Source organism: Plasmodium chabaudi, assembly GCF_900002335.3.
Source record: "Plasmodium chabaudi chabaudi strain AS genome assembly, chromosome: 1".
Lineage (NCBI taxonomy): Eukaryota > Apicomplexa > Aconoidasida > Haemosporida > Plasmodiidae > Plasmodium > Plasmodium chabaudi.
Window position 1 is genome coordinate 212,902 of NC_030101.2, and position 24,786 is coordinate 237,687.

General features: G+C 24.7%; 6 protein-coding genes across 6 annotated transcripts; 1 reads left to right on the forward strand and 5 right to left on the reverse strand.

Moving 5' to 3' along the window:
• Nucleotides 1-484: 484 nt before the first annotated feature.
• On the reverse strand, nucleotides 485-1,416 carry PCHAS_0105600 (ubiquitin-conjugating enzyme E2 PEX4, putative; the record flags this gene model as incomplete). The annotated part of the gene is made up of 5 exons (XM_016797785.1): nucleotides 485-561; nucleotides 644-769; nucleotides 921-1,029; nucleotides 1,108-1,168; nucleotides 1,340-1,416. The coding sequence occupies 5 exons, from the start codon at nucleotides 1,414-1,416 to the stop codon at nucleotides 485-487; spliced, it is 450 nt and encodes a 149-aa protein (XP_016652981.1).
• Nucleotides 1,417-3,025: 1,609 nt separating this feature from the next.
• PCHAS_0105700 (conserved Plasmodium protein, unknown function) lies at nucleotides 3,026-3,808 on the reverse strand (the record flags this gene model as incomplete). Its single annotated transcript, XM_016797790.1, has 5 exons — nucleotides 3,026-3,097; nucleotides 3,215-3,276; nucleotides 3,375-3,513; nucleotides 3,624-3,672; nucleotides 3,756-3,808. 5 exons carry the CDS (start codon nucleotides 3,806-3,808, stop codon nucleotides 3,026-3,028), a joined length of 375 nt encoding a protein of 124 aa, XP_016652982.1.
• A 995-nt stretch (nucleotides 3,809-4,803) lies between these two features.
• Nucleotides 4,804-7,225, reverse strand: PCHAS_0105800 (polypyrimidine tract-binding protein, putative; the record flags this gene model as incomplete). Its single annotated transcript, XM_016797797.1, has 5 exons — nucleotides 4,804-4,890; nucleotides 5,019-5,222; nucleotides 5,336-5,593; nucleotides 5,701-5,837; nucleotides 5,959-7,225. The coding sequence occupies 5 exons, from the start codon at nucleotides 7,223-7,225 to the stop codon at nucleotides 4,804-4,806; spliced, it is 1,953 nt and encodes a 650-aa protein (XP_016652983.1).
• Nucleotides 7,226-9,037: 1,812 nt separating this feature from the next.
• On the reverse strand, nucleotides 9,038-14,442 carry PCHAS_0105900 (conserved Plasmodium protein, unknown function; the record flags this gene model as incomplete). The annotated part of the gene is made up of 2 exons (XM_016797804.1): nucleotides 9,038-9,095; nucleotides 9,224-14,442. 2 exons carry the CDS (start codon nucleotides 14,440-14,442, stop codon nucleotides 9,038-9,040), a joined length of 5,277 nt encoding a protein of 1,758 aa, XP_016652984.1.
• A 2,609-nt stretch (nucleotides 14,443-17,051) lies between these two features.
• PCHAS_0106000 (coatomer alpha subunit, putative) lies at nucleotides 17,052-21,565 on the forward strand (the record flags this gene model as incomplete). The annotated part of the gene is made up of 4 exons (XM_016797809.1): nucleotides 17,052-20,888; nucleotides 21,044-21,185; nucleotides 21,278-21,423; nucleotides 21,530-21,565. The coding sequence occupies 4 exons, from the start codon at nucleotides 17,052-17,054 to the stop codon at nucleotides 21,563-21,565; spliced, it is 4,161 nt and encodes a 1,386-aa protein (XP_016652985.1).
• A 963-nt stretch (nucleotides 21,566-22,528) lies between these two features.
• PCHAS_0106100 (glutaredoxin-like protein) lies at nucleotides 22,529-23,179 on the reverse strand (the record flags this gene model as incomplete). Its single annotated transcript, XM_732597.1, has 1 exon — nucleotides 22,529-23,179. One exon carries the CDS (start codon nucleotides 23,177-23,179, stop codon nucleotides 22,529-22,531), a length of 651 nt encoding a protein of 216 aa, XP_737690.1.
• Nucleotides 23,180-24,786: the final 1,607 nt, after the last annotated feature.

Sequence of the window (24,786 nt, forward strand, 5' to 3'; positions counted from 1 at the left end):
TACATGATATAATTTTTTTGGTTCCCTAAAATACCTTTTATATATTCTTTTAGCAAACATTTTAATTTTTTAAACTTCTTTACTTAAAATTATTAACTACCTATTATACTGTAGTTTAGCAGCCAATCAAAGTTTGACTTGTACACACAAATAAATAAGCTTATTCAAAACAATCTTATTACACATTTAAAGAGTTATAAAAATTGTATATATACAAGTTAATCTTTATTTATGAAATATAAGCATATTAACATAATCCAATATCAATAAATAGAAATAAAAAAAATAAATTTATTAAAAAAACATATCAATGAATAGCTTAAAACTATAACAAAAAAAAAATGTGCTATATGCATATGCATTTATGAGATAATTAAAAAAATAAATAACTCCCATTGATAATGTTTTCATCATATTATGAATAAGGAAAAAAACGATATATTTTTTTCTCTCATATTTCCACCTTCAAACTACCAAAACACTATCATGACGCATACTCCTTAGTATACATTTTTGCCATGGATTTAAAACCCTTTATATCCCCAGACCGTATTAAATTGCCTAAAAAAGAAGGTAGTTCAAAATGTAAGTAATAAACATACACATATATAACGGGTAGACATATTTGCGAACAAAATTATACCTGCGTCACAATTTAACGGACTTTCAGCATTGGGCTCATTCAAAAGAAAAAGAATAGCACGACATAAGGATTGAATTGTCCAAGCGGGACTCCAATTCGTTTTTAGTATGTCCATACACAGTGCCCCTTAAAAAATGAGTAGAAAAATGGTAAAATAATAAAATCAGCTAGCTATATAAATATGTGTGCAAAAATAATATAGCCAGTTAGCTATATAATGCGTGTGCAAACACTATGTAGCCAAAATGGGGGTTATGCATATTTACTAAGTCTTTACCTGTTGTAAAATTTACATTAGGATGAAATACTTTCGTTATAAATGTTATCAAAGGTGGGTCTATTGGGTATGTGTTTTTGCATTTTATGCTTAGTTTCCATTTTCCTCCCTAAATAGTTAAGCAGAATTTCAGCATGAGTAAGCCAAGTATGGCTATATTTTTTTTTTTTTATTTTTTTTTTTTTACCTCATATGGTGAGTCCTTTGGGCCCCTTATTACAGCTTCCCATTCGTATAAATTGTAATCACTACAAAAGAATGTTATGCAAAAATAAAGTAATTAGCATGAGATGAATTAGAGGAACTGAAATTGGCATAATAGAATGAAGAAATATATGCAAAATTGTGTGCAGACATAGAATAATGTTAAAGTAGGACAAAATAAAACGACATTCATTTGGGGTTTTATATAAACAAACCTATGTGACAAAAAAATATCAGGGTCATTTTGCTTTTTAGCTTCCCGGGATTCAATTAAAAGTCGATTTTTCGCCATTATATATGTATATATTTAATAAAAAAAAATTAAATAAACATAATTTTTTTTTTCCGTTGAAAGTAAAAGGTTATTGTCTTGATATATATAAATAAGGGGAAAATATAATATGCTTTTTTAATCTACAATTAAAATTTTGTGTATATTAATATTTGTCTTTGCGCCTTTATATGAAAAGTAGTTTATTTATACTCATATAAAGCTTCTTTTCTTTTAACACACAAAATTGATTAAACTGCGTTTTGGTGATATTTTTTTAAAATTAACTAGCTCTTCTACAATAAAAATAAAGTAATATTTAAAATTATTTTTGCATAGAATTAGGAGTTAAAACAGTAACAAAATTTATATCTTAATTTTATTGTCTGTATATCTTATTCTTCAGTAACAAACGGTAAGCAATAGAAAGTGATGGTAAAAAATAGGTGACTAAATATTGCAATGCGAAATGGGAAACAAATAGCATTAATACATTTGAAAAAGAACGGAAATAAATTTTATTTTTTGAAAATATACAAGTTTAAAACATATGCATACATGCCTATATATGCAGTATGTATAACAAACATATATCTGAAAAAAAATAAACTGATATTTAAAGTTAAGGAAAAATATTGTAAATATAAAATTAATCAAAGAAAAATGAAAGAACTGAAAATGGGGAAAACTCAAAAAATGCATTTAATAATATTAAAGGTTAATTAAATAAACATATTGAAATTTTAAAATAAAAAAAAACACATAAGAATTTATAAAAAAAAAAAATTAAAGTGCTACAAACTGAAAATAATTATTTCCAAAACAAATTATATATACATGATAATTAAATAAAAAAAAATTAAATTAAAAATCAAATTTATAAATCATAAAATTAACAATTTAATATCTGAAAAAAGTATGTTATATATCTTATACAATGATATAATGTATATACTTATGCATTTTTAAATTAAAACAAAAAAAAACGAATAATTCGCCAGCTTTCTCAAAAATTTACTTAATTAGGTTATGCCTAGCAGTTAGTAGTATATTGCTTGAGGAAACCTTCATTTTGTATATTTTGTTTTTTCTATTTTATTTGTGATATATACTAAGTTTTCAACATTATATAACATTTCTTTCTATACTCAAAGCAAATATAACATTATAATATGTACTTATTTGTATAACCTCATTGGTATATTTAGATCCTTAAAATGGAAATATATTTTTTCCGTTTTCCATTATCATCTTTTTTTTACATTTCTCATTTTAAAAATAGCCATTACTATATATCAATTAGTATAAATAGAACGATTAAATAGTTTAATTCATTTTTTGTATGACCAAACGAATACACCAAATTAATGTCTGCATATGCATAGACATTTTGATGATCTACAATAAATATGTCTTTTTGTTTTAATATTTTATTTTTTATTTTTTTTTATTAACTTGTTTAACATTATCAATTTTTTTTATACAAAATAAAATAAAGGGAAATAAGTAACTCACACAAAACCATCATTTCCATAAGTGCTACGCAAGTAATTGCAATTAATGAAAAATGTGAAAAAAAAACAAAAAAAAAATTAAATATAATGTAGTTATCAACTTATTTAATATTAAACTATAAATTATTAATATCCTTTTTAAAAGCTTCAAATATTTTTTGAGAATTTTTTAACATCACTCCTTTTACCTGAACGGCAATAATAAATGGGCGATTTTTAATAATTTTTATTTTATTAAAAAGGTGGAAAATGAAAATTAGACGAAAATAAAATTAAATGAAAATAAAAGAATGTAATAAGACAACCTTATTTTCAACATATTCGTCCGTTTTAATGATAGATCGTTTCACATTTTTTAACTGCAATGCTTTGGAATAAAAATATAAATTTATGTATGCATGTTGTATATATAAATAAAAACTTATGCATATACAAGCTTGAATTAAAATAATGTATATAGCAAACCAATAGTTTGAAATGATTCCTTTATTTTGTCTTTTTCTTCATATAATCGTGTTTCTTCCCCATCCAAAGAATTTAAAAATACTTCAATTTCGTAACTAAATTTATCAGTTTCTCGTCTTTCTAATTCGCTCTTATTTTTCTTAAAAAATAAAACGCACACAGTCGTATATGTATATGGTTATCAAAATGGTGACTAGCAGCGACATTCATGTTTTCACTTTTTTATGTTCTCCTTATTTTTTTGCCCACCCTCATCAAGTAGTCCAAATTGTCCTTATAGACATCACCAACTATTTTGCTAAAACAAAAATAATTTTTTTTAATTAAATAAAATAATATCAGTTGTTTTTACACTACTCATATTTTTCGAATGACACTTACTTTACTCCACTTAATGATAAATTTTTATCATTTTTAAAAATAGTAAAATCCATGTTATGCATAAAATTAGGAGAGATTAGGAAAAAACACTTTTGGCTCAGCCAATGAAATAGTTTGCAAAATATATTTATATATACAACAAAAAAGGATGTTAATGTTACACTGATAATAAACAATTAATATTTGAAAAACAAAACAAAGCAGTATATAACTTTTTATTATGCTTTGCCCATACACACACTTATTTTTATATGTATAAGCCTATAAAAGTTTGTGTGCAATCTACATAAATATGCAATACAAACAATTGTTAATTAATTAATTAACTAATTAATTAAAATAAATTAGAAAAAATATATCATCAAAAAGGAGTGCTATAATTAATATGGCATATGGCTATAAACGAAAAAAGGAAAAATATATAGCTCAAAAAATTTAAAACAAAATTATGAATATTAGAAAATTTTTAAGAACTTTGAAAAGAGGAAATATAATAGAATAAAAAGTTGAAAGCCAGATAATATGACATATTTCAATCAGAATTTTAGTTATTTTTTTATTTTATTGAAATAAAGGATTTTAAAAGAGGATAGGGTTTGCAGAAAAAGATGTCTTAAAACAAAATACATAATTAAATAGAATAATTTTAATAATGGTAGTAATGCATGCATAGAGAATAAAGATATATATTTATAAAAGAAATTAAAGTAAAAAAAAAAACAAGATATACAGTATAACGGCATAAAGAGATATCTTGTAGAAAGATATAAAATAGTATATGCACTGTTCTACATACACACATGCATACTTTAAATTAAAATGGTATATAGAAAACACGGAGATGCATATTCCCTTATTTATGTTATCTTTATATGAATTATATTAATATTTTTTAATAAATAAATCAATTTAAAAAGAATTAAAGGAAAAAATACAAAAATGTATATAACATTTTTGTAATATTAAAAAGAATAGAGATGAGATATTTTAGTAGCTAAAGAGGGATTGTCAATACGTTGGCATGTATTGCCTTTTTGTTTTTTTACAATCATGGAAGTTTAGTTTTCGTAAATGATACTTTCATGCAACGATCTTTCAGTTGAAAGTTGTGAAGGTCCATTAGAGCTTTTGTTGCCTAAAAAGGTGGAAATGGCATTGAAAAGGCATGCATATGTAGGCATGTGCATATGTAGGCATGTGCATATGTAGGCATATATATATGTATTTTTTTTTCTGATTTTTTTCTGATTCTTTTCCGCATACCGTATCCTCCGAATTCATTTCGATAGTCGCCGTAAAATTTTTCTTCCCCTCTTTTATAGGCTGCGATTTAAATTTATTGATTTCGTCGTACTTGTTGAATAAAGCTATTATGCATTCCTCTGTGACCTCTTCACTGACATTCGATATAAACAAAGTTTTGGTGGGCTTGCACGCTCCCTTAACATATTTTAGTTGATCGGACATCTGCAACAGGCGGTAAGCAACGTAAGGAAGTGTGTATAACGTAATATATCAAGAAATGTAACTACATAGGCAACTACGTTGGTCGAATGCAAAATTATGAAAAACGAACTAACCCCATATCGCTGATCGTGGTTACTAAAAAATTTGGCCTTATAAGAGTCTCTGTTTTTGTCCTGATATGAAATTTTTATATCATATATTTTAGAAAAATGAAGCTCCAAAATGTTTTGACAAATCTTTGCATGTTGTAAACACTCTTGAGCCAAGGAGGAAAACAAATAATTCGAATATTGAATAAGAGCGGAATCCGGTTTTTCACGTAATATTTTAATTCTTGAAACATAGCCATATACACTAAACAGGTTGAACAGCTATTAAAAAGGACGAAGAAGGAAAAAATGTGAATCAATGCGGGGCAAACATATATTATGCATAAGTAGCAATAATAATAAACAGGTCGACGTAAAAATTAGCTTACCTTGTTTACGTCAGTATACTCCTTGGGGATGTTGTAGCAAATTAGGACGGGAGTTTTTGATGCATTTTTTGTTTCAAAGTCGACAATCTTAAATTTTCTTTCTAGCAATTTGTACAATTCAGTTTCTTTGATATTTCCTGCAAATAAATGAAAAAAAAAGAAAATGACTAGCCAATTCAAAAAATTACATATGAGCATGACTAGCCAATTCAAAAAATCACATATGAACATGAGATGCATAAACTGGTGGCTACTTACTTGTTGGAGTTGGCAAAACGCCATGAGAGTTTTGGAAAGAAGAATTACTTTTATTTCGTTGCGGATTTGATGTCGTATAATCCCAAGATTGTGAATTATTATTTTTAACTATAAGTTCTTTTAAAAATGAGTATTGGATTTGTAAAGTATTGCATCCATCATATATATTTCTGTTATGCAACGTTTTTATTGCTTCTTTAGCTACTTCAATTGATTCTAGTTGTACTAAGGCTTGAAAAATAGATGTTTTTTTTGATATAGTAATAATTTTTTCTACAACTCCACACTTACTAAATAAATAATAAATTAATTCTATATCAACAGGATATTGCATATTTACAACAGATACTAAAATTACTTTTGAACATTCATTTTTATTATATTTAGAATTTCTTTTATCATGACCATTTAAATTATCCTTGGAATTTTCTCTATCGAAATATTCCATTGACCCACGCATATCATAAAGGCCATTATTATATTCATTATTTGTATATCCACTATTCATATTTCCATTATTATTTTTATGATTCTCTAAAATTCCTTTAGTTGATATATCATCATTCATTTTTGTTAATTTGATTTCAAAAAAAGAACCTTTGATTTGAGTTGGATGCTCCTTAAAATAATTAAAAATATTTTCTTGTAAATCATCATCATATAATTTTATTATTACACCTTCCTCATTAAATATAATATCAGGAGTTTTATTATTTACAAATGGTCTTATAAGTGATTTTATATCTTCTTCATCTGTATCAGATGGCACATTTTTTAAAACAAGCATATTATTTACATTATTTTTTTCTTTTTTTAAAAATGGCATAGCATATCTACTTCCTTTCCTTTTCTTTCCTTCGTTCGTATAATATGAATGACCATTTCGATTATTATCCATCCCATGTTTCCCAATAAAACTATTTATATTATATTCATTATTATTATTGTTGTTATAATTTGGATTGTTATTACCCATCGATTCAATATTGAGAAGGCCAGTATAATTATTATGATCATTTGAATTATTTATCATAAAATTTAAATTACTATTTTCATCACAATTCATATTATTCGAAATATCATGGTTATTTCCTCCAATATAGTTTTCTTCTTTCATTCCATTTTCTGAATTATTTAAATTATAATTATTATTTTCATTTTGTAAATTGTTATTTTCCAATTGATCTTCGGGATTCATCATATATCGTTTAACTCCCGATTTGTTGTCATTATCGTTTTCGCCATTTGGCAGCATTCTCTTATTCATCTTATTGATTAATATTGGCTATCTATATTCATGTATATAATTTGAAAGTATTAGTTGTAGTATTTCACGTTTGTTGTTGCCAATTTATCAATTTAATTTATTTAAAAGTGCTAAGTACTATTTACACGCTTAACAATGTTATATATTTATGTGAAAAATGATAAAAAAATGCAAGCAAAAATTTTATTTATCTGTACTGGTCATAATATATATGTAGTACTATGCATATCAAATTATTTCATTCAAAAAATAAAACTTCGATATTTTGAAAAAAAAAGAAAATATGAAATATCAAAAAAAAAAATATAATATTATAATTATTGTTATTATTTACTATTTACCATTTTTTTACAAACAGGTTTGCTACATATACAGTGTGATATAATATATGCATAATAGCGGTTACGAAAAATTAATGAGAATATGAAAAGGTATAGGAATTTTATTTAAAAATTCAAATAATAACATTCACAATTTATATAATAATTAATAGTTAAAGCAAATATAGTCTCTATTTAATAAACATTTTTCAAACACTCTTTTTATTTATTTCTATACGTATAAATATGTACAAACATTTTAATGTCACTAATAGTTCTCCTATCCTATATCAATATGCTTACTAACGATTTGTGATTATACTTACCTCTATCTCTTTTTTGTATGTATTATAAATAAAACATAGGAAATGCATTGCATATGCTACTACATATGTATGTATTTCTATACATTTTGAAGTTCTATTTATTGTATCGCCATACTGTACCAATGGTAGAATTTCTCTCTTTTACTTTTAATGCCAATTTGTAGGCTTTATTTATTACACCTATTTTATGCAACATACTATTACTAGGTGACAGTATGCATGGGTGTATATTCTATATATGTTTATTATGTAAAATGAATTATATATATAGTTTTCTTTTTATTGAACAAATTTGAAATTATGTGAATGCCTTATTCAGTTATGCATTTGTTGAATATAAAAAATGGTAATAATAAGTATAAAATTAATATAAAATAAAAATAATATATAATTTTATGAACGTTCATAAATTATTACATATAAATTGTCATTTTTTTTTTAATATGACAAATAAAAAGCGAAAATACTAATAATTTTTATGCACTGTTCAGGCGATTAGAGATATACTCACACACGCCACATGCAAATAATATATGCATGTATTTTGTATGTATTATATGTATATCTGTCGATTTGTGTCGATATATACTATATGGGTATATAACATAAATAACACTCTGATCTAAAAATGGAAAAATACTTTACAGACAAATATTATTAACGAAAAAAAAAATGATATAATCTCCTTAAATTATTTTTATTATTTAATGAGGTACGTCCTAAATTTTATCGTTTTGTAAAAAATACTTCTATAAATCCAAATAAAATTATATATTCATTTAAATATTTTAAGCTAATTTTGTGGGCTTTATCCATACATACATATACGATGTTGGTAATTTTTTAAAACTATAAACTAGCGAAAACCAAAACAACTTTTAATACAAACATGCATATGTCATTTCATAAGTGGGGTTTTCCTTATGCATATCTATAACTGAACTGTTGTAAAAAAAGCAAAGTAATATGCGAAGTTAAAAAATTAAAATTAATGCCGATAATTTTCAATGCTTCCAGCATAAACAGATAAGTTCTATTCTGCATAATTATTGTGTGAGCATATATGTGTAGGGATTAATGGACGCGGTTTAAGTGTTCCTTTCCTTGAATGCCTGCTAACGCTACCGAGTTAAAAAAACGTATAGCGTGGATAGACAAAATATGGCTTAATGCTGGTTGCTTGCCATCATTTCTGCACTGCTCTTGCCCAGACTATTTATGATCCTGCATAAAAAATAATAGATCAAATAATGTATATACATATCAAATGGTGAAAGTGAAAAAGGTACACCAAAGTAGTATGCATTATCATGTATCGAAATATATTTGAATAGTGTTGGTTGTGCACTTACCGCTTGAGCAACTTCCTAATGCGGAATATTTCTTCCTGCAAAACGATGAGCATATTTTTGTTGTACTGATAATGATTTTGTTCTGCACCAGAACTTAAGTGATTATTATTCAAACTATAATGATTGTGTGAATTCATTCCATTTGTTTCTCCTTTATCATTTGCAGTTTGTTTCTGATTAAATATGATTTTATTTCTAAAGAGATGTCTTTTCATTATTAATCGATTTTCATCGTCAAGTTCATCATTATCATTGGTTCCCATAATTTTTGCTAACTCATTTTCTACATAATAATTGAATGCGCATATATTGTTATGCATATTTTTCATAAATATAAATGCATTTGTTTTCATCAAATCGGAATGATTTAAAGCCAATTGTTGCATACATGCACGAATCCATTTAAGACGAAATTCAGATTCTTCTAAAGATAAATTCGTTGTTTTTATCAAAGATTCACATAATATTTTGCAAATACTTAATAAAGCTGGTTGACTTATAGATAATGATTCATTTAAAAACATTTTTTCATGAAATCGATGACATAATTGTAATACCCAAAAAGCATTTGTATTTTGTTCTATATCTATTGATAAAGCTAATGTAAATGCTTGATTATATTCATGTTCAGTCAATAATTGATTAATTCTTCCTTTTATTATAATATCTGAAGTATCCATTTTTTTTTCAATTTTTTTCGGTTTTTCATCTTCTTTTTTTTCATCCTCAACATCATCTATATCATAATTATTTTTTAATTCCACTATAGATATACGTTGATTACTATATGACATATTATTGGTTGTTTGTTTTGCATATTTTATACTACTTACATTATTTACGTTACTTATATTTGATGCATCATCTTCGATTTCTCTGTGTTCCTTTTTTTCAAACTCCGTTTCACCATTATATGTCACCATTTTATGGTTATCGACTTGTTTACTATTTAGATTCATAACAATTTTATTTAGAACCTTTATATTTTCATTAAGATATACCATCTGCTCATTAATACTATAAGTAAACATTTTAAACTCTTTATCTAATGCATCTATTTTATTGTTTATAGCGATTAAGCATTCTTCATTGTTTTTCTGTGTCTTTTCATATGCACCTTTTTCAATTACACATACTTTATTGTTTAACCATTTTCTATTTTCTAATAACAATTCATTTAAAGGTTCTTTAATAGCTTGAAAGCCAGTATTATATGCTTCCCTCATACCTGGGACTATACTTTTTGAGAATTGGACTTGGATTTCAGATGATATAACAGATGGCATAATTTTTTTTAAAGCATTTTGATGAACATCATTTAAAAATTCTGTCATCCCTTTATTATACATTAAATCATTATATAATGCACTATGATTAGAAGAATTTTTATCATTTTTTTCATTGTCTACTAAATTTTGTTGTATCGTTTTTCTTAAATTGTCGTTATTTGCTCGTAGGACTTTTCCTATATTTGTTTTAAAGTCATCTAGAAATGTAAGCAAATTTTCTGAACTTTTATTTACCATACTATTAACTGACTTTTTTAATGTACTTATTTCAGTTTGTATTTTTTCTAATTTTATTTCTTGTATATTTTGTTTTGGGTTTTTCATAGCATTTCCATAATGCTTTATATTTTCATATATTTTACATACACTATTATTTATTGATGCCAATTTTAGATTCATATTTTTATTTTGATTTTTTAAATTTACAATTTCTTCTTTCATTTCGTTTATTTTTTTATTGCACCTATTTGACATTGCACATATTTCATTATATTCTTTATCTCGACCTTCATCCATAAAATGGCTAACATTTTCACCTGTCTTGTTCATATCTTTTAATGGGGATGCTTTATTTAGCTCGTCATAAACAGTGTTGTATATCGTCTCGCTCATTCGTTTGCATATTGTATTACAGATATTTTTCATAAGATCTTCATTCATATGAATTGGATAATTATTCGATTCTTTTGATTGGTCATGCATATTATTTTTTACATCCTCTTTCAGATTTACATAACTTCCGACCTCTTTCCCATCAACTTCGTCATTCTTTATTTTTACTTCTTCATGCTGTATCTTATCATTGATGTTATTTTCAAAATCGCAATTAGCTTCTTCAATTTTTTCGTTCACCAGTTCATTATCATTTTTGCTCTCTTGAAGATTGCCACTTTCATTCTTTAACTTTTTTGATGTCGAACTTGATGCATTGCTTTTAAAAAATCCTAATTTGTGAAAAAATGAGTTTATGTTTTTCTCTTTTTTAAAAACTTCATTATCTACATTTTCGTTATCATGTTCAACTATATTTTTATTCTTCAATTCAGATTCAGGCACCATTTTTTCATCACTTTCATCTTCTTCTGTTTTGTAGTATTTTTCCTGATGATTTATTTTTAATTGATCATTATTCGATGGGTTTACTAATTCGATATGTTCCTTTTGTTCATCATTTTCATTTTTCTCAACTTCACTTCCATCTGTTTCCTGACTTTGATCATCTTTAAAATCCATAAATCGTTTCAATACATCTTCATGTGTTGACATTATTATATCTATATTACTATTGCCAAGGATTGGACTACTACTATTGGCTAGTTCCTCTTGTTCTTCTTTCTCAATCTTTTCATTTTCAAATGATGGCGACATTTGATCACTATCACCAAGTATATCTTTTTTGTTTGTAGAACTAGAAAATATTATATCAACAATATGTTTTGTTTCTTTAAAATATTTATCATCTTTATTTTCTTCTTTATTTATTTCAATGGGGTCTAGATCGAATAACCAACTTTTTTTTGAATGTTCGTCTTTCTTATTATTTACCATTTCATAAGTATTAAATATGCTATTCGTTTCATCTTTTTTATCTACCTTTGTTTCGGTTGATGTAATTTCGTTAATTTTATTTCCAACGAATGCAACTTTAGAAATAATGTTATCTATAAAATTTTCATTATATTTTATTTCATTATCATTATTATTTAATTTGTCATTACTTATGTTTTCACAATTTTTATGAATGATATGATTCTCTTCTATGTCAACTGGTTCATGTTCTATCTTTTCTTCATCACATTTGTTTATTTCATCTTTCTTTGCATTAAAAAATGAAGTATCAATATTAATTATTTCATTTTTTTGATTCTCCAAACTCAATTCTGTGTTAGCATCGTCATTTCTAATTAGTTCGCTAGCATGTATGTCAGATGCAGATCTTTTAGAACCCATCTTAATAGGACTAGGATCTGTTTTATCAATAGTAGCATTAACTGAGGAATCCAAAAAGGGTGGAAGAACTGCACGATTATCAAGCTGATTCAATTTATCACGTTCAGTATCTTCATGAAGCTTTTCACTTTTCGAACGATATAAATTCGCTTTTTTTTCATGATCCTTTTGAGTATCACATATGTCACCCATGAGTAAAGGGATCGGAACAGAAAACGATTTGACATTGATGTTTTTTTTTGCAGTATTAAATGTTATAGAAAAAATAAAGAGATTAATAGAATTGGATGATACTGAAACATTTAAAACTTTTGCAAATTTAATAAATTCTTTTATTGTTAATATTCTTATAGAACATAATGGTAAAATTGCTTGATCTTCATGTAATAATAAAAATTTTGGATGAATATTATAATCGAGTCTTTTTTTATTAAATATTTCTATAACAAATAATAAACTTTTATTTAAATATTCTTGATTTTTATTTAAAACATTATAAGATATATTAAAGAAAACGAAAAATTCAGAGGGATCTAAAAATAGTTCTACGTTTTCTATGTTGGCTATACTTTTATCAAAAAATATATTCTGTTCGATAAATTCATTTAGTATATCTGTTCGTTCATCAATACTGTTATTATTTTTCATACTTAAATAATCATTATACTTTTTAAAAGAAAAAAGAGATATACAACATCCATTATGGAATACTAATAAATAATACTCGCTCAATTTACCTTCATTCTCTTTACTTTGAACAAACGTATTTATTATATGAATCGAAGATATTTCACCATGGCTATCTTGATTAATACCATTTTCTGAAACTCCTTTGTTTTCTTTATCTGTGTGTTGGTTCATTTCGTTAATTTGATTCTCAGCATTGCATTTTTCTACTTCGGAAACATTTTTACTTCCATTTAAATTTAAGACCTTTCGAGCATTAAGCAATTGCTCTTGTAGGGAACGAAAACCAAGCAGAACAAACCGAATGTTTTGATCCTCTTTTTGAATTCTCCATATTAAAGAATAATAATTATTAACCAATGCATGTAGATATTTCCCATCTAAGCTAAAACAATAGGAATTTAAAAATGTATTATAAGTTTGCTCTTGATTATATGTGCTAGCTAAAAATGTGTCATTATGTAAATAGCTATATTTATGAAATATTTTTCCAAATGATATTTTAAATCCACAACTTGAAATAAGTTCTTGTGTTACATTTATTTCTGGATTTATTTTATTTGATGTAATAAAATTTAATAACTTTTTAATATTCCACACACATAAATAGCTATTATGACCTGTAACAAAAAATTTATCATTTTTTGGTATCCAGCTAGCTATTTTTGGAATATTATTTTTGTTTTCTAATTCATCTTCTTTATGAACATGGTCAGAATTTTTATTTTCATCCTCTACATTATTTAAAGACAATATCGCTTTTAATTGCTCAGAATAAGTATTTTCATTTTGAACAGGTGAAAAATTTAAACAAAAAATTAGTTCAACCATATATTCATTAATATTGTATATATATAAATGTCCCTTAGTATCCAAAATTAATAATAAATTTCCATTTTCTTGATTAAAGTTGACATATAAAACTTCGCTATCATATAATAATTTTATTCTTGTAGTATTTATTCCATTTTGATTTATTAATCGGAATTTTCCACTTTTTAATGCGTAGCATACATTTCTAGAATTTACGTCTAAAATTTGTCCTTCTTTTTTTATTATATCTGAACTTTCACTTCGTATTTTTGATATTAAATTTTCATTTAAGGATAAAAATTTATTATTTTTATTTTTGGGTAGTTGACCATTTTGGCTAGCTTCATTTTGAAAAATACAATAATCTTCAATTTTATCCACGGCATTCATAACTTTTATTTTTATGTTTCGATTGTTAAAAGCATGCCTAACATAATTCCCGTTTGTCACGAGCTTTTCATCGATTTCTTGTACATCCATTTTCACAAAAACAACTTAAAAGATAACTTTACGTCGAAAAATAATTTTTTTGTTAGCTCTCCCAAAATACTTGTGTACATACATTAACATGCATATGTTTTTGCAGGTATTTGTAGAGTACGATTTATTTTCATAGGCTTCAATCGTTAAAACAGATAGAAACACAAAAAAAACAAAATTAACTACAATCTTAAACTAATAAAATGAAAAATAAATTGAATAATACAATAATAGGCAGTTTTATAATAAATACAAACAAGCCACCTTCACATGCATGGCTAGCTGCGCTCGTATACGAAAAGGAAATAATAATAAAATAAAAAAATAACAAATATAAACAGAGTAATAAATAACGAAATAAATTATCCAGTTGTAGTTGTACTATTTAATTAAATAAAAGTCTAAAAACGTAGGACTTTTTTTTTTAAGTGTGTATAAAATTTGTCTTCTATACAAAATAATGAATATATTCAATTGTTAATTAATTCATGGGTAATATATAGTTTTTATTTTATGCATTCTTATCAAGGTATAAATATTTACATATACATATTTACTTTACTATACGTAGGTATATATTTATGACCATATAATATTTTGATTTCCCACTAAAAAATAATTAGGCTTCGTCGATTTAATAAACGATATCATTTTATTTTTTTTTTAAGAACAATTTATTAAAACACAAGAATGTAAAAAATATAAAAAAAAAACGAATAATTTCTCTCTCTATATATATGAACAAATTTTCATATGCTTTTATTTAAATTCAAGCAGCATACATTTTTTATATGATATAAATTTTTTTATGGAAAAAAAAAAAATAATTAAAAACTTATACTTAAAAATATTTTCCCAATAAATTTAAACATAAAATAAAAATATATATTAGGATAATAAAAAAAAAATGATATAGGATTAGAAAAATTAAATAACAATTTTAAAAAAGTATATAAAAATTATTATATATATTATGCAACAATTTTATACTCATATTTTTGTCCCCCTTGAAAAAAAAAAAAACGTTATTTTTTATTTACCTACAAGGCTACATATTATTATGCTTACAATTTTTTATAGGCATACCTTATATGCGTGCAAATATTTATACGTAAAATAATATAGGGTGAAAATTTTCAAACATATGCTATCATAATTTTATTCTATTCCCATAAGATGGCTATATATACAATTCCTTATGCAATTCCTTATGCAATTATAATATTTTACCATTTCACTAGTTAAGATTTGTGAGCTTTCTAAATAAATTGTTAATTTCCGTACAAAAAGTTGGCACCCAGCCAATATACATTGCATAGCATTGCACATGCATAAATACCCACGCTTGTGAATAATACACATGTTATATACCTACTAATAACAGTTTCGCTTTGTTACTATGAATTTATATATACCTACTTAAGAAATTTCATTGAATTATGTTCCATCTTTTTTTGTAGATATTTTATGCACATTCTTATATTTTTTAAATTATACAATAATAAACCAAATGACAAGTCTGACAATGGGTATCCAAATATATGTTAAATTATATTTATTTTAAAAAATTTATAAATTTTTTTTACGAACAAATACAGATATATCAAAAAAATCATTCTACATAGTGTATACCCTATACATATCTATACAGCTTTAAATTGTTATGGAACTATAACTTTTCAGTTTTTAAATATATTTTCATATAAATTTTCTTCAACTAAAAAAATATAAGAACAATATTTAATATATTGTTTTTTTTTATAGCCATTGAGTTAAAAATTTGACAACAATTCACAATTTTTTTGTAAAATATATATATACTTTTTTGTTGCTAGTGCATATTATTTATATTTTATGTGTATGTATTGCATAGGTATATATAATATTTATTTATTTACATACTTACGTAATATTTTATTTATATATATTTCTTCACTATTTTGCAAAAAGAATTTTATTCGGTCATTTACATTGTTAATAAATTTTATATTTTTATTTATTCGTTCCATTTATATATTTTATATTATTATATTTTTATTTATATATCTTTGCTAATAAAACAAACATCAAAAGGCACAAAGAGCGAGGGAATAGATCTTAGCTTTAATATAAAAATAGAGAGCTTTTTTTATGACACTAAAAATATATTAATTTTTTTTTTTATTTATTTACTGTTTCATGTTTTATATAAATATATGTTTATATAATTCTATTTTTGTGAAAAAAAAAAATACACCCTTAACCTGGAGTTTACTTTAGGCATATACATATAGTATAAAATTTATTGATAAATAATATTGTAAGCCTAGTTTATAAATACAATTTTTTTCATATTTTTTTATATTCATTTTCTACCTTCTTTCCGTGACACATTTAATGGGCGTTTTTTTTTTTTTTTTTCACGCCCATCTTTGAATTAGTATTATTTTATATATAACACGTTTTTTACTAGTGTTACTTCCATAATATTGTTGAAAATATTTCACTACATTTATAAAAATAGAATTTGTTGGGCTCCGCATATTTCTATTATTTATTAAAATTGATATAGCTTTTTATTTCTTATATCCCCCCCCAGTTTGTTAACCAAATTGTGGAAATTCAAAAAGATGTTAGTAAAATGCGAAACTAAGAGTCAGCGTGTGAAAAGTATATCATTCCATCCAAAGGTTGATTTGGTATTAGCTGGTTTACATAATGGAGTAATACAATTATGGGATTATAGGATAGGTATATTGATAAATAAATTTGAAGAACATGAAGGACCAGTAAGAGGAATATGCTTTCACTCTGTTCAACCTCTTTTTGTTAGTGGTGCAGATGATTATTTAATAAAAGTTTGGAATATACATTTAAAAAAATGTGTTTTTAATCTAACTGGGCATTTAGATTATATAAGAACAGTACAATTCCATTTAAATTATCCATGGATATTATCTGCTTCCGATGATCAAACTATTCGTATTTGGAATTGGCAAAGTAGAGTATGTATAGCCATATTAACGGGTCATAATCACTATGTAATGTGTGCTGAGTTTCATCCAGTATATGATTTAATAGTATCAGGAAGTTTAGATAAAACAATAAGAGTATGGGATATCAAATTGTTACGTGAAAAAAATGTAATTCATTCTAGTAATAGTATAAGTGCTGGTACTGGAGGAATATCTGGAATTATGTCTGCTTCAGAAAAACCATATGGTCTTGATGTATCAAATAGTTTATTGGGTGTTCATATAGATAGTGGAATGAATGGGCATTTAATGGGATCATCTTTACATCAACAAAGCAGTAATAATAATATGTTTGGAGCTTCAGATGCTATTTGTAAATTTATTTTAGATGGACATGAGAAAGGAATAAATTGTTGTGCATTTCACCATAACTTACCTATTATTGCATCTGGATCAGATGATAAATTAATAAAACTATGGCGATATAATGATAACAAATGTTGGGAATTAGATACGTTAAGAGGACATTTTAATAATGTATCAAGCTTGTTATTTCATAAAAATAATGATGATTTATTATTAAGTAACAGTGAAGATAGAACTATGCGTATATGGGATATAACGAAAAGAGTTTGTATTCATACCTTTAGAAGAGAAAACGATAGATTTTGGATATTAGCATTTAAACCTAATTCTAATTTTATTGCATCTGGTCATGATAGTGGTATGGTTATTTTTAAATTTGATAAAGAGAAATGTCCATATGATAAAAATGATAATTCCCTTTTCTATTGTAAAGATAAACAAATTGTTATGTATAGTATATATACAAATGAATATATTAATATGTTTCCAGTAAAAAAAAATACAAATCCTATGACATCTAGCTATTACAAATTATTTGTTAATAACTTTTGTACTACCCATATTGCTATCATATTTTTATATAAAGAAGAAGAGAATTATTCTTACGATTTAATAATTTGTAACGGTATAAATAGTGCACCCAATAAACCTGCACATAATGTTCCCAAAGCATATTCAAATTCTCCGCTAGGTGTTTTGAAATCATGGGTTAAACGAGATAATATACCAAAGGTTCAAGTAGCTAGCGAAAATGATACACCATTTAATTCTGAATCAGTTAACTATTTAATTAAAAATAAAAGTTGTTTATATGCTACTTTCTTTTCAAGAAATAAATATATTTTTGTTGAAAAAAAAAACATTAATAGTGGAGTAAGTAATACTAGTTCGTATATAATAAATATACATAATTTTCCTGATGATAATTTATATAAAAGAATAGAAGTACCTTTCAAAATTGAGCACATATATTCATTAAATAATAATAAAATTATTATCTGTTCAGAAAATAAAATATATTTATATGATATAAATTTAAAAAGTATACTAAATGAAATGCATCATACTGATATAATAATATCCGTTGAAATTGTTAAGGAATATATAGCTTTTGTATTTAAATATAATATTGTAATTACTACTATCGATTTAAATCATTTATGTACAGTACATGAAAATATAAGAATCAAAACAGGTACTTGGGATAGCTGTGGAAATAAAAATGTTTTTATATATAATACACATACACATTTAAAATATTTATTAACCAATGGAGAAAGGGGATTAATTAAATATATGGAAGAACCAGTATACTTATTTAAAGTATATAATAATAAAATTTATTATATAAATAGAAAACATAATGTAATTAGCGAACCATTAAATGATATAGAATACATGTTTAAGCTAGCATTAATTAATAATGATGAAGCAATGGCTTACTATTATTTAGAAATGTATCGAAATTCACAAAATAAAAATGAAAATAATAATGGAAAAAAAAGTATCTATTTTAGTTATAACTTAATTGGATATATTAAGAAAAAAGGATTTGCAAATTTAGTTCTTCAAATTGTTAATAATAATCATATAATTTTTAATATGTCTATACAGTTAGGTCACATTGAAAATGCATTAAAGGCTGCAAAGAAAATTGATAAAAAACACATTTGGAATATATTAAGTACTCATGCATTATTATTAGGAAATTATGAAATAGCAGAATATTCATTACAAAAAATTAAAGCATATGATAGATTATCATTTTTATATTTTTTTAGCGGAAACATAGAAAAGTTAAAAAAAATGTTATCAATATCGTTAATACGTAAAGATTTTATTTCAACATTTTTAAATTCATTATATATTGGAGATATTGAACAAAGAATAAATATATTTATACAACAAAATCAATGTAATCTAGCTTTATTATGTTCCCACCTTTACAATATTCCTATTAATTTATCTGAAAAGGAATTTGGTTTTGATATTACTAACTGCAATTACCTACCTCCAAAATCCTTTTATTTATCCCCCCCGATCCCTCTCATCAAAATTAAAGATGTTGATAAGAAAAGTTTTGAAAAAATTTCTGAACCCAATTCAGAACAAAATATACCTAAATGGGATGCCTCATATAACTGGCCTTCTAAAGTTATAGAAAGTACAAAAAATTATTATTACACTGCTCAAGAAAATCAAATAGCACAAAAAGATAAAATGAAATATGGAGAACCAATGGGAGCTATGGATCCAACTCATAGTCATTTACATATGAGCCATCCACATACTAATAGTCGAATAAATCAACTAGATCCTAATTCACAATATTATAATAATCATATAGATCAAAGATTTGATGATAAAAATAGTAGTCTTGGCGATAATAATGATATATGGAAAGATGATGTAAATGATGATGATATAAATATAGATCTACCCGAAAATCATGATAATGCTTTGTTTAACTTGAATAATAATAAAAATGGAAAAATAGTTAGAGGAGAAAATATTATATTAAGATCTTTGAAAAAGAATGGTAAAATTAGTGATCATATAAAAGCAGGAAATATTCAAATTGCTTTAAAATTAATTTCAAAAAAATATGGAATTATAGATATGAAACCATTTAAACAAATTATAAAAAATGTTTATATTTCTACATATGCATATATAACACCTATTCAAAATTTTGTTCCATTAAAAATTCCAATAAATATTAACGAATATAATTTACCTGACCATGTTCATAATAATTTAAGTACAACATATATTACGAAAAATTTTCTTTTTAATCAAGTAAAAAAAGCACACAAATTAGTGACTCAAGGAAAGTTTTCATCAGCTTTATCTTTGTTTAGAAATATTTTATATAGCATGATTTTTGTTAATACAAATGAAAATGAAAAAGAATTAAATGAATATCTTGATATGTGTAAAAATTATATTTTTGCTATGAGATTAGAGGAAGAAAGAAATGCTACTGCTAATGATGATCCACGAAGAAGTTTAGAATTAATGGCATATTTTACATGTTGTTCTTTACAAAATTCACATCTTTATCTTGTCCTTCGAAGAGGAATGGGTTTAGCTTGGAAGGCACAAAATTATGTCACTGCGGGCTCGGTACGTCTATCACTTCGTATATTCATGCTTACACTAACGTGAACTATGCATAATCTGTCATGTGCTTGTTTATGCTTTTCTTGGAAAGGCTAGATAATCCATATCATTACTAACCTTCTTCACAATTTTACATTGTTTTTTTCAACTTGTTACAGTTTGCTAAGCGATTAATAAATGGAAATTATGAAAACATAAAAGGATCCGATGAAGAAATCACAAAAGCAAAAAAAATATTACTTGTTTGTGAACAGAAGAGCACAGAGCAATATAATATTGATTACGACCCGAACGATTACAGTAATTTAAGCAATTTATTTAGTGCACTACTTAGCTTGTAACTTGTAGATTTTGTTGATACGCACACAATTTTTTAAAATTTTCCTTTACAGATAATATAAAAATATGTAGCATGAGTCTTACCAAAATTAGTCCGAATGAGGAAATTATCACATGCCCCTTTTGTCATTCCATTGCAAAAAAAAGTTTTGCATCTAAGTTGTGCTCTAATTGTGTAGTTGCACAATTAGGAATAAAAGTAAGAGCAGCCAAAAATTCAAGCTAGCTATATTTTTTTTTTTTTTTTCTTATTAGTAAAACATTCCAAATTACATTTTTTTTACCTTTTTTGTTCTATTTGATAGGCTCTTGGATTTGATTTTTTAAATAAGAATATTTAAGGACGTCCTAATATAATTTTTCTTATCATTATTATCCCTTTTTTTGTTAATTATTAAATTAGCTTTTGGGAATTTTTTTTTGAAAGGTTTAATATGATAGAAATATACCAAATCACAAGTTGTGCTTAGTGCACATTTAGCTAGTTGGCATATGGCTAGTACATATAAATATGTATGCATATGCATGTATTTATGGTGTATGTTGTAAACCACAACTGAGCAAAGAACTGTGACAAATTATTATTAATTTTTGATTTTTATGTCTATGCTATTTTATGTCCTAATTTTTTTTTTCTCATTCTTGTGTTTTACACGCATACATATATACATATTTTGTATTTTCCTGAATACTTACATATTTCTATAATAATTTTATAAAGACTTCTTTATTTTTAAAAAATATAACTATCAAATTTTTATACAAAACATATATATGTTTTGCATAAATTTTCTTTTCATGGGAACATTATTTATGCTCCCTTTAGTTCGTTCGCATTTCGATATATAGACTTTTTTTGTCATCCATTTAGAGCATTTATATATAATAGACCTTTAAATTTATTTATAAAAAAGGAAGAAAAGCACCGAAAAAAATATATATTAATTTTGTGTGAGAAAAAATAATAACCTATTTATTCGCATAAAAAATATGCACCGTTCATAATTTTATGTACAATTAAGTTGTAAAAAAAGCTAGTTAGTTAGCTAGCTAGCTATTTTAAATATATTTTTTATCTTTGAAATTAATAAAATGTATATTTTATAAGTTTATTAGTGTTTCTAAATGGGAAAGCAAATTGAAGAATGACACATTCACAAGGTCTATTTTGCCAATATGCAATTACATTTTAAGGTGATTGTTAAAATTGTTCATTTTTGATAAAACACATTTAGCATTACATATGCATATAGCTATATAAAAAAAGTTTGGAAAAAAAAAAATATGTACATATTTTTATGCAATTATTCTTCGAAACAATCTGAGGGGATGATTTCTTTTAATTCATTTGTGTCGTACATGCTTTTAATAATATCATGACCACCTATCAATTCTGTATTAATATATAATTGTGGATATGTAGGCCAATTTGAATATATTTTTAATTGACTTCGTATATCTTCATCTTGTAAAATATCATATGTATTATATTTAATTTTTAAGCTATTTAACATAAAAACAACAGCATTACTAAATTTACATTGTGGAAATGTTTTACTTCCTTTCATAAAAAGTATAATTTTATTACTTTTTAATAAGTTTTCAATTTTTTTATTTATTTTCTCTTCTTCATTTTCTTCATCATTTTCCATTTCTTCATTTCCATAGCTACATGATGACATATATTTTCTTAAAAATGAAGTTATTGTTCCTATATGGCAATTTGTAAAACCTTTTAATAATTTAGTATCTTCATAAAATTCAAATCCATAACTACTATTATTGCTATCTATTTTAATAACATAAATTTTGATTTCTTCATAATCCTCCGCTATTTCCTTTAAAACATTTATGTGCGATTCATATTCTTTACTTTGACTTGAATTTGTGTAGAATAATTTTAGTCCCTCGGACTTTTCCAAATTCTCTCGTTCTGCTTCCGTTATAAAGTTCATAATGCCAACAAAAAAGAAAAAAATAATAAAGAGAAATAATATAAAGAGAAAAAATAATATATAATATGTATATATATTATTGATTGGGAAAATGCAGGTTTTATATATAGAAAGTACTGCAACTTAAATAGTAATTGAAATTAAATATAAATCAGTCTGTATATCGTATATAGTATTTAAAAAAAATTATGTAAATCGTTGTAAGTTTATAATTTCCGTGTTTTAAAATGACATTCATAAAATCGGCCAAATAATGACATACAAAATAGTATGCATTTATAGGCAAATTTTTTATGGCAATATAAATGCACCCAAAAGGATATAAGCAAAGTAAATATGTTTTTTTTTTTTTGCTTATTTAAAAATGGAAAGAAAATATATATATAAATTTCTTAGCGGTATTAAACTAAAATTAATCATTTTTTATGACTGCTTAACATAATTTTCCTCTCAAATTGAATATACCATTTTTTAAATTAAAAAAATCATAACCTCAAAGAGGATATACTTTATCAAATAATACAGGCACATACGAAAAGGTTCTATATGTATATATGTATGTATGTATATATATAAGATAGTGAAAAAAATCCTTATATTAATACGCGTTTAAGTCTTTTTTAAAAACCTAAGATATAAGTAACACCAATTTTGTATAAAACCAGGTCTTACTTATGCCCATTTCACATGGATTTCATTCGAAACACATTTTTTCTACCATTCAAAATGAAATAAAATAATCTATGCCTGGTTATGGCTCAATTGTTTGTTCCCTTTTACATACTATGCTTTATATACAATGATATAAACAACTCATGAAAAAATAAAGCAATGCTAAATAAAACCGTTTTACCAGTGTGTATATAAAATGGTATGAAATGCATACACAATATGCAATACATTATTTAGTTTTTTTTTTTTTGTCATTTCCTATTGAGGCTGTGACTATATATAAGCCCCTATCTTATAACGCACATTTTTCATTTTTCTCAAATGAATTTTCCATAAAATCTGTTTAACCCTATTCCCATTTAGTTCACCATTGTGTTCGTTTATTATAAAAGCTGGAAAAAGCTGAAAAAAAAGCTGAAAAAACGGAAAATATTGTAAAACCCTTATATAGCCATTTTAAATCTTAGGCAAACTTTCATTGGATACTGGAAAATAATTTTTTACGAACTAGTATCAATGAAGTTACAAAAATAAAAAAATTTAACTACAAAAAATATACATATATTTTATGGAAAACAATTTAAATATACCACTACTGCGTGATAGCAAAGCATGTGCTATAATAAAAGTATAAAAAAATAATTAATATTCGAGGTATTGTAAAATAACAGGTGTTTTACTACGACTTAAAAATAAAAAAAAAAATACGGATTTAAAAAAAAAAAAAAAAACTTATAAATTAATATTTTAAGAGCATAATGAATGCTTATATATTTCTATGCAAACGATTTTATATTCTTAATTTATTATAAAGTAAGAAAATAAAAAAAAAGGAAATAATTTATACAGCTATATTCAAGAGTATCAAAGAAAATAAAATTTTCCACATCAAAATATATATAAAAGAAAAATAAGATTTCTTAAATAAAAAATCG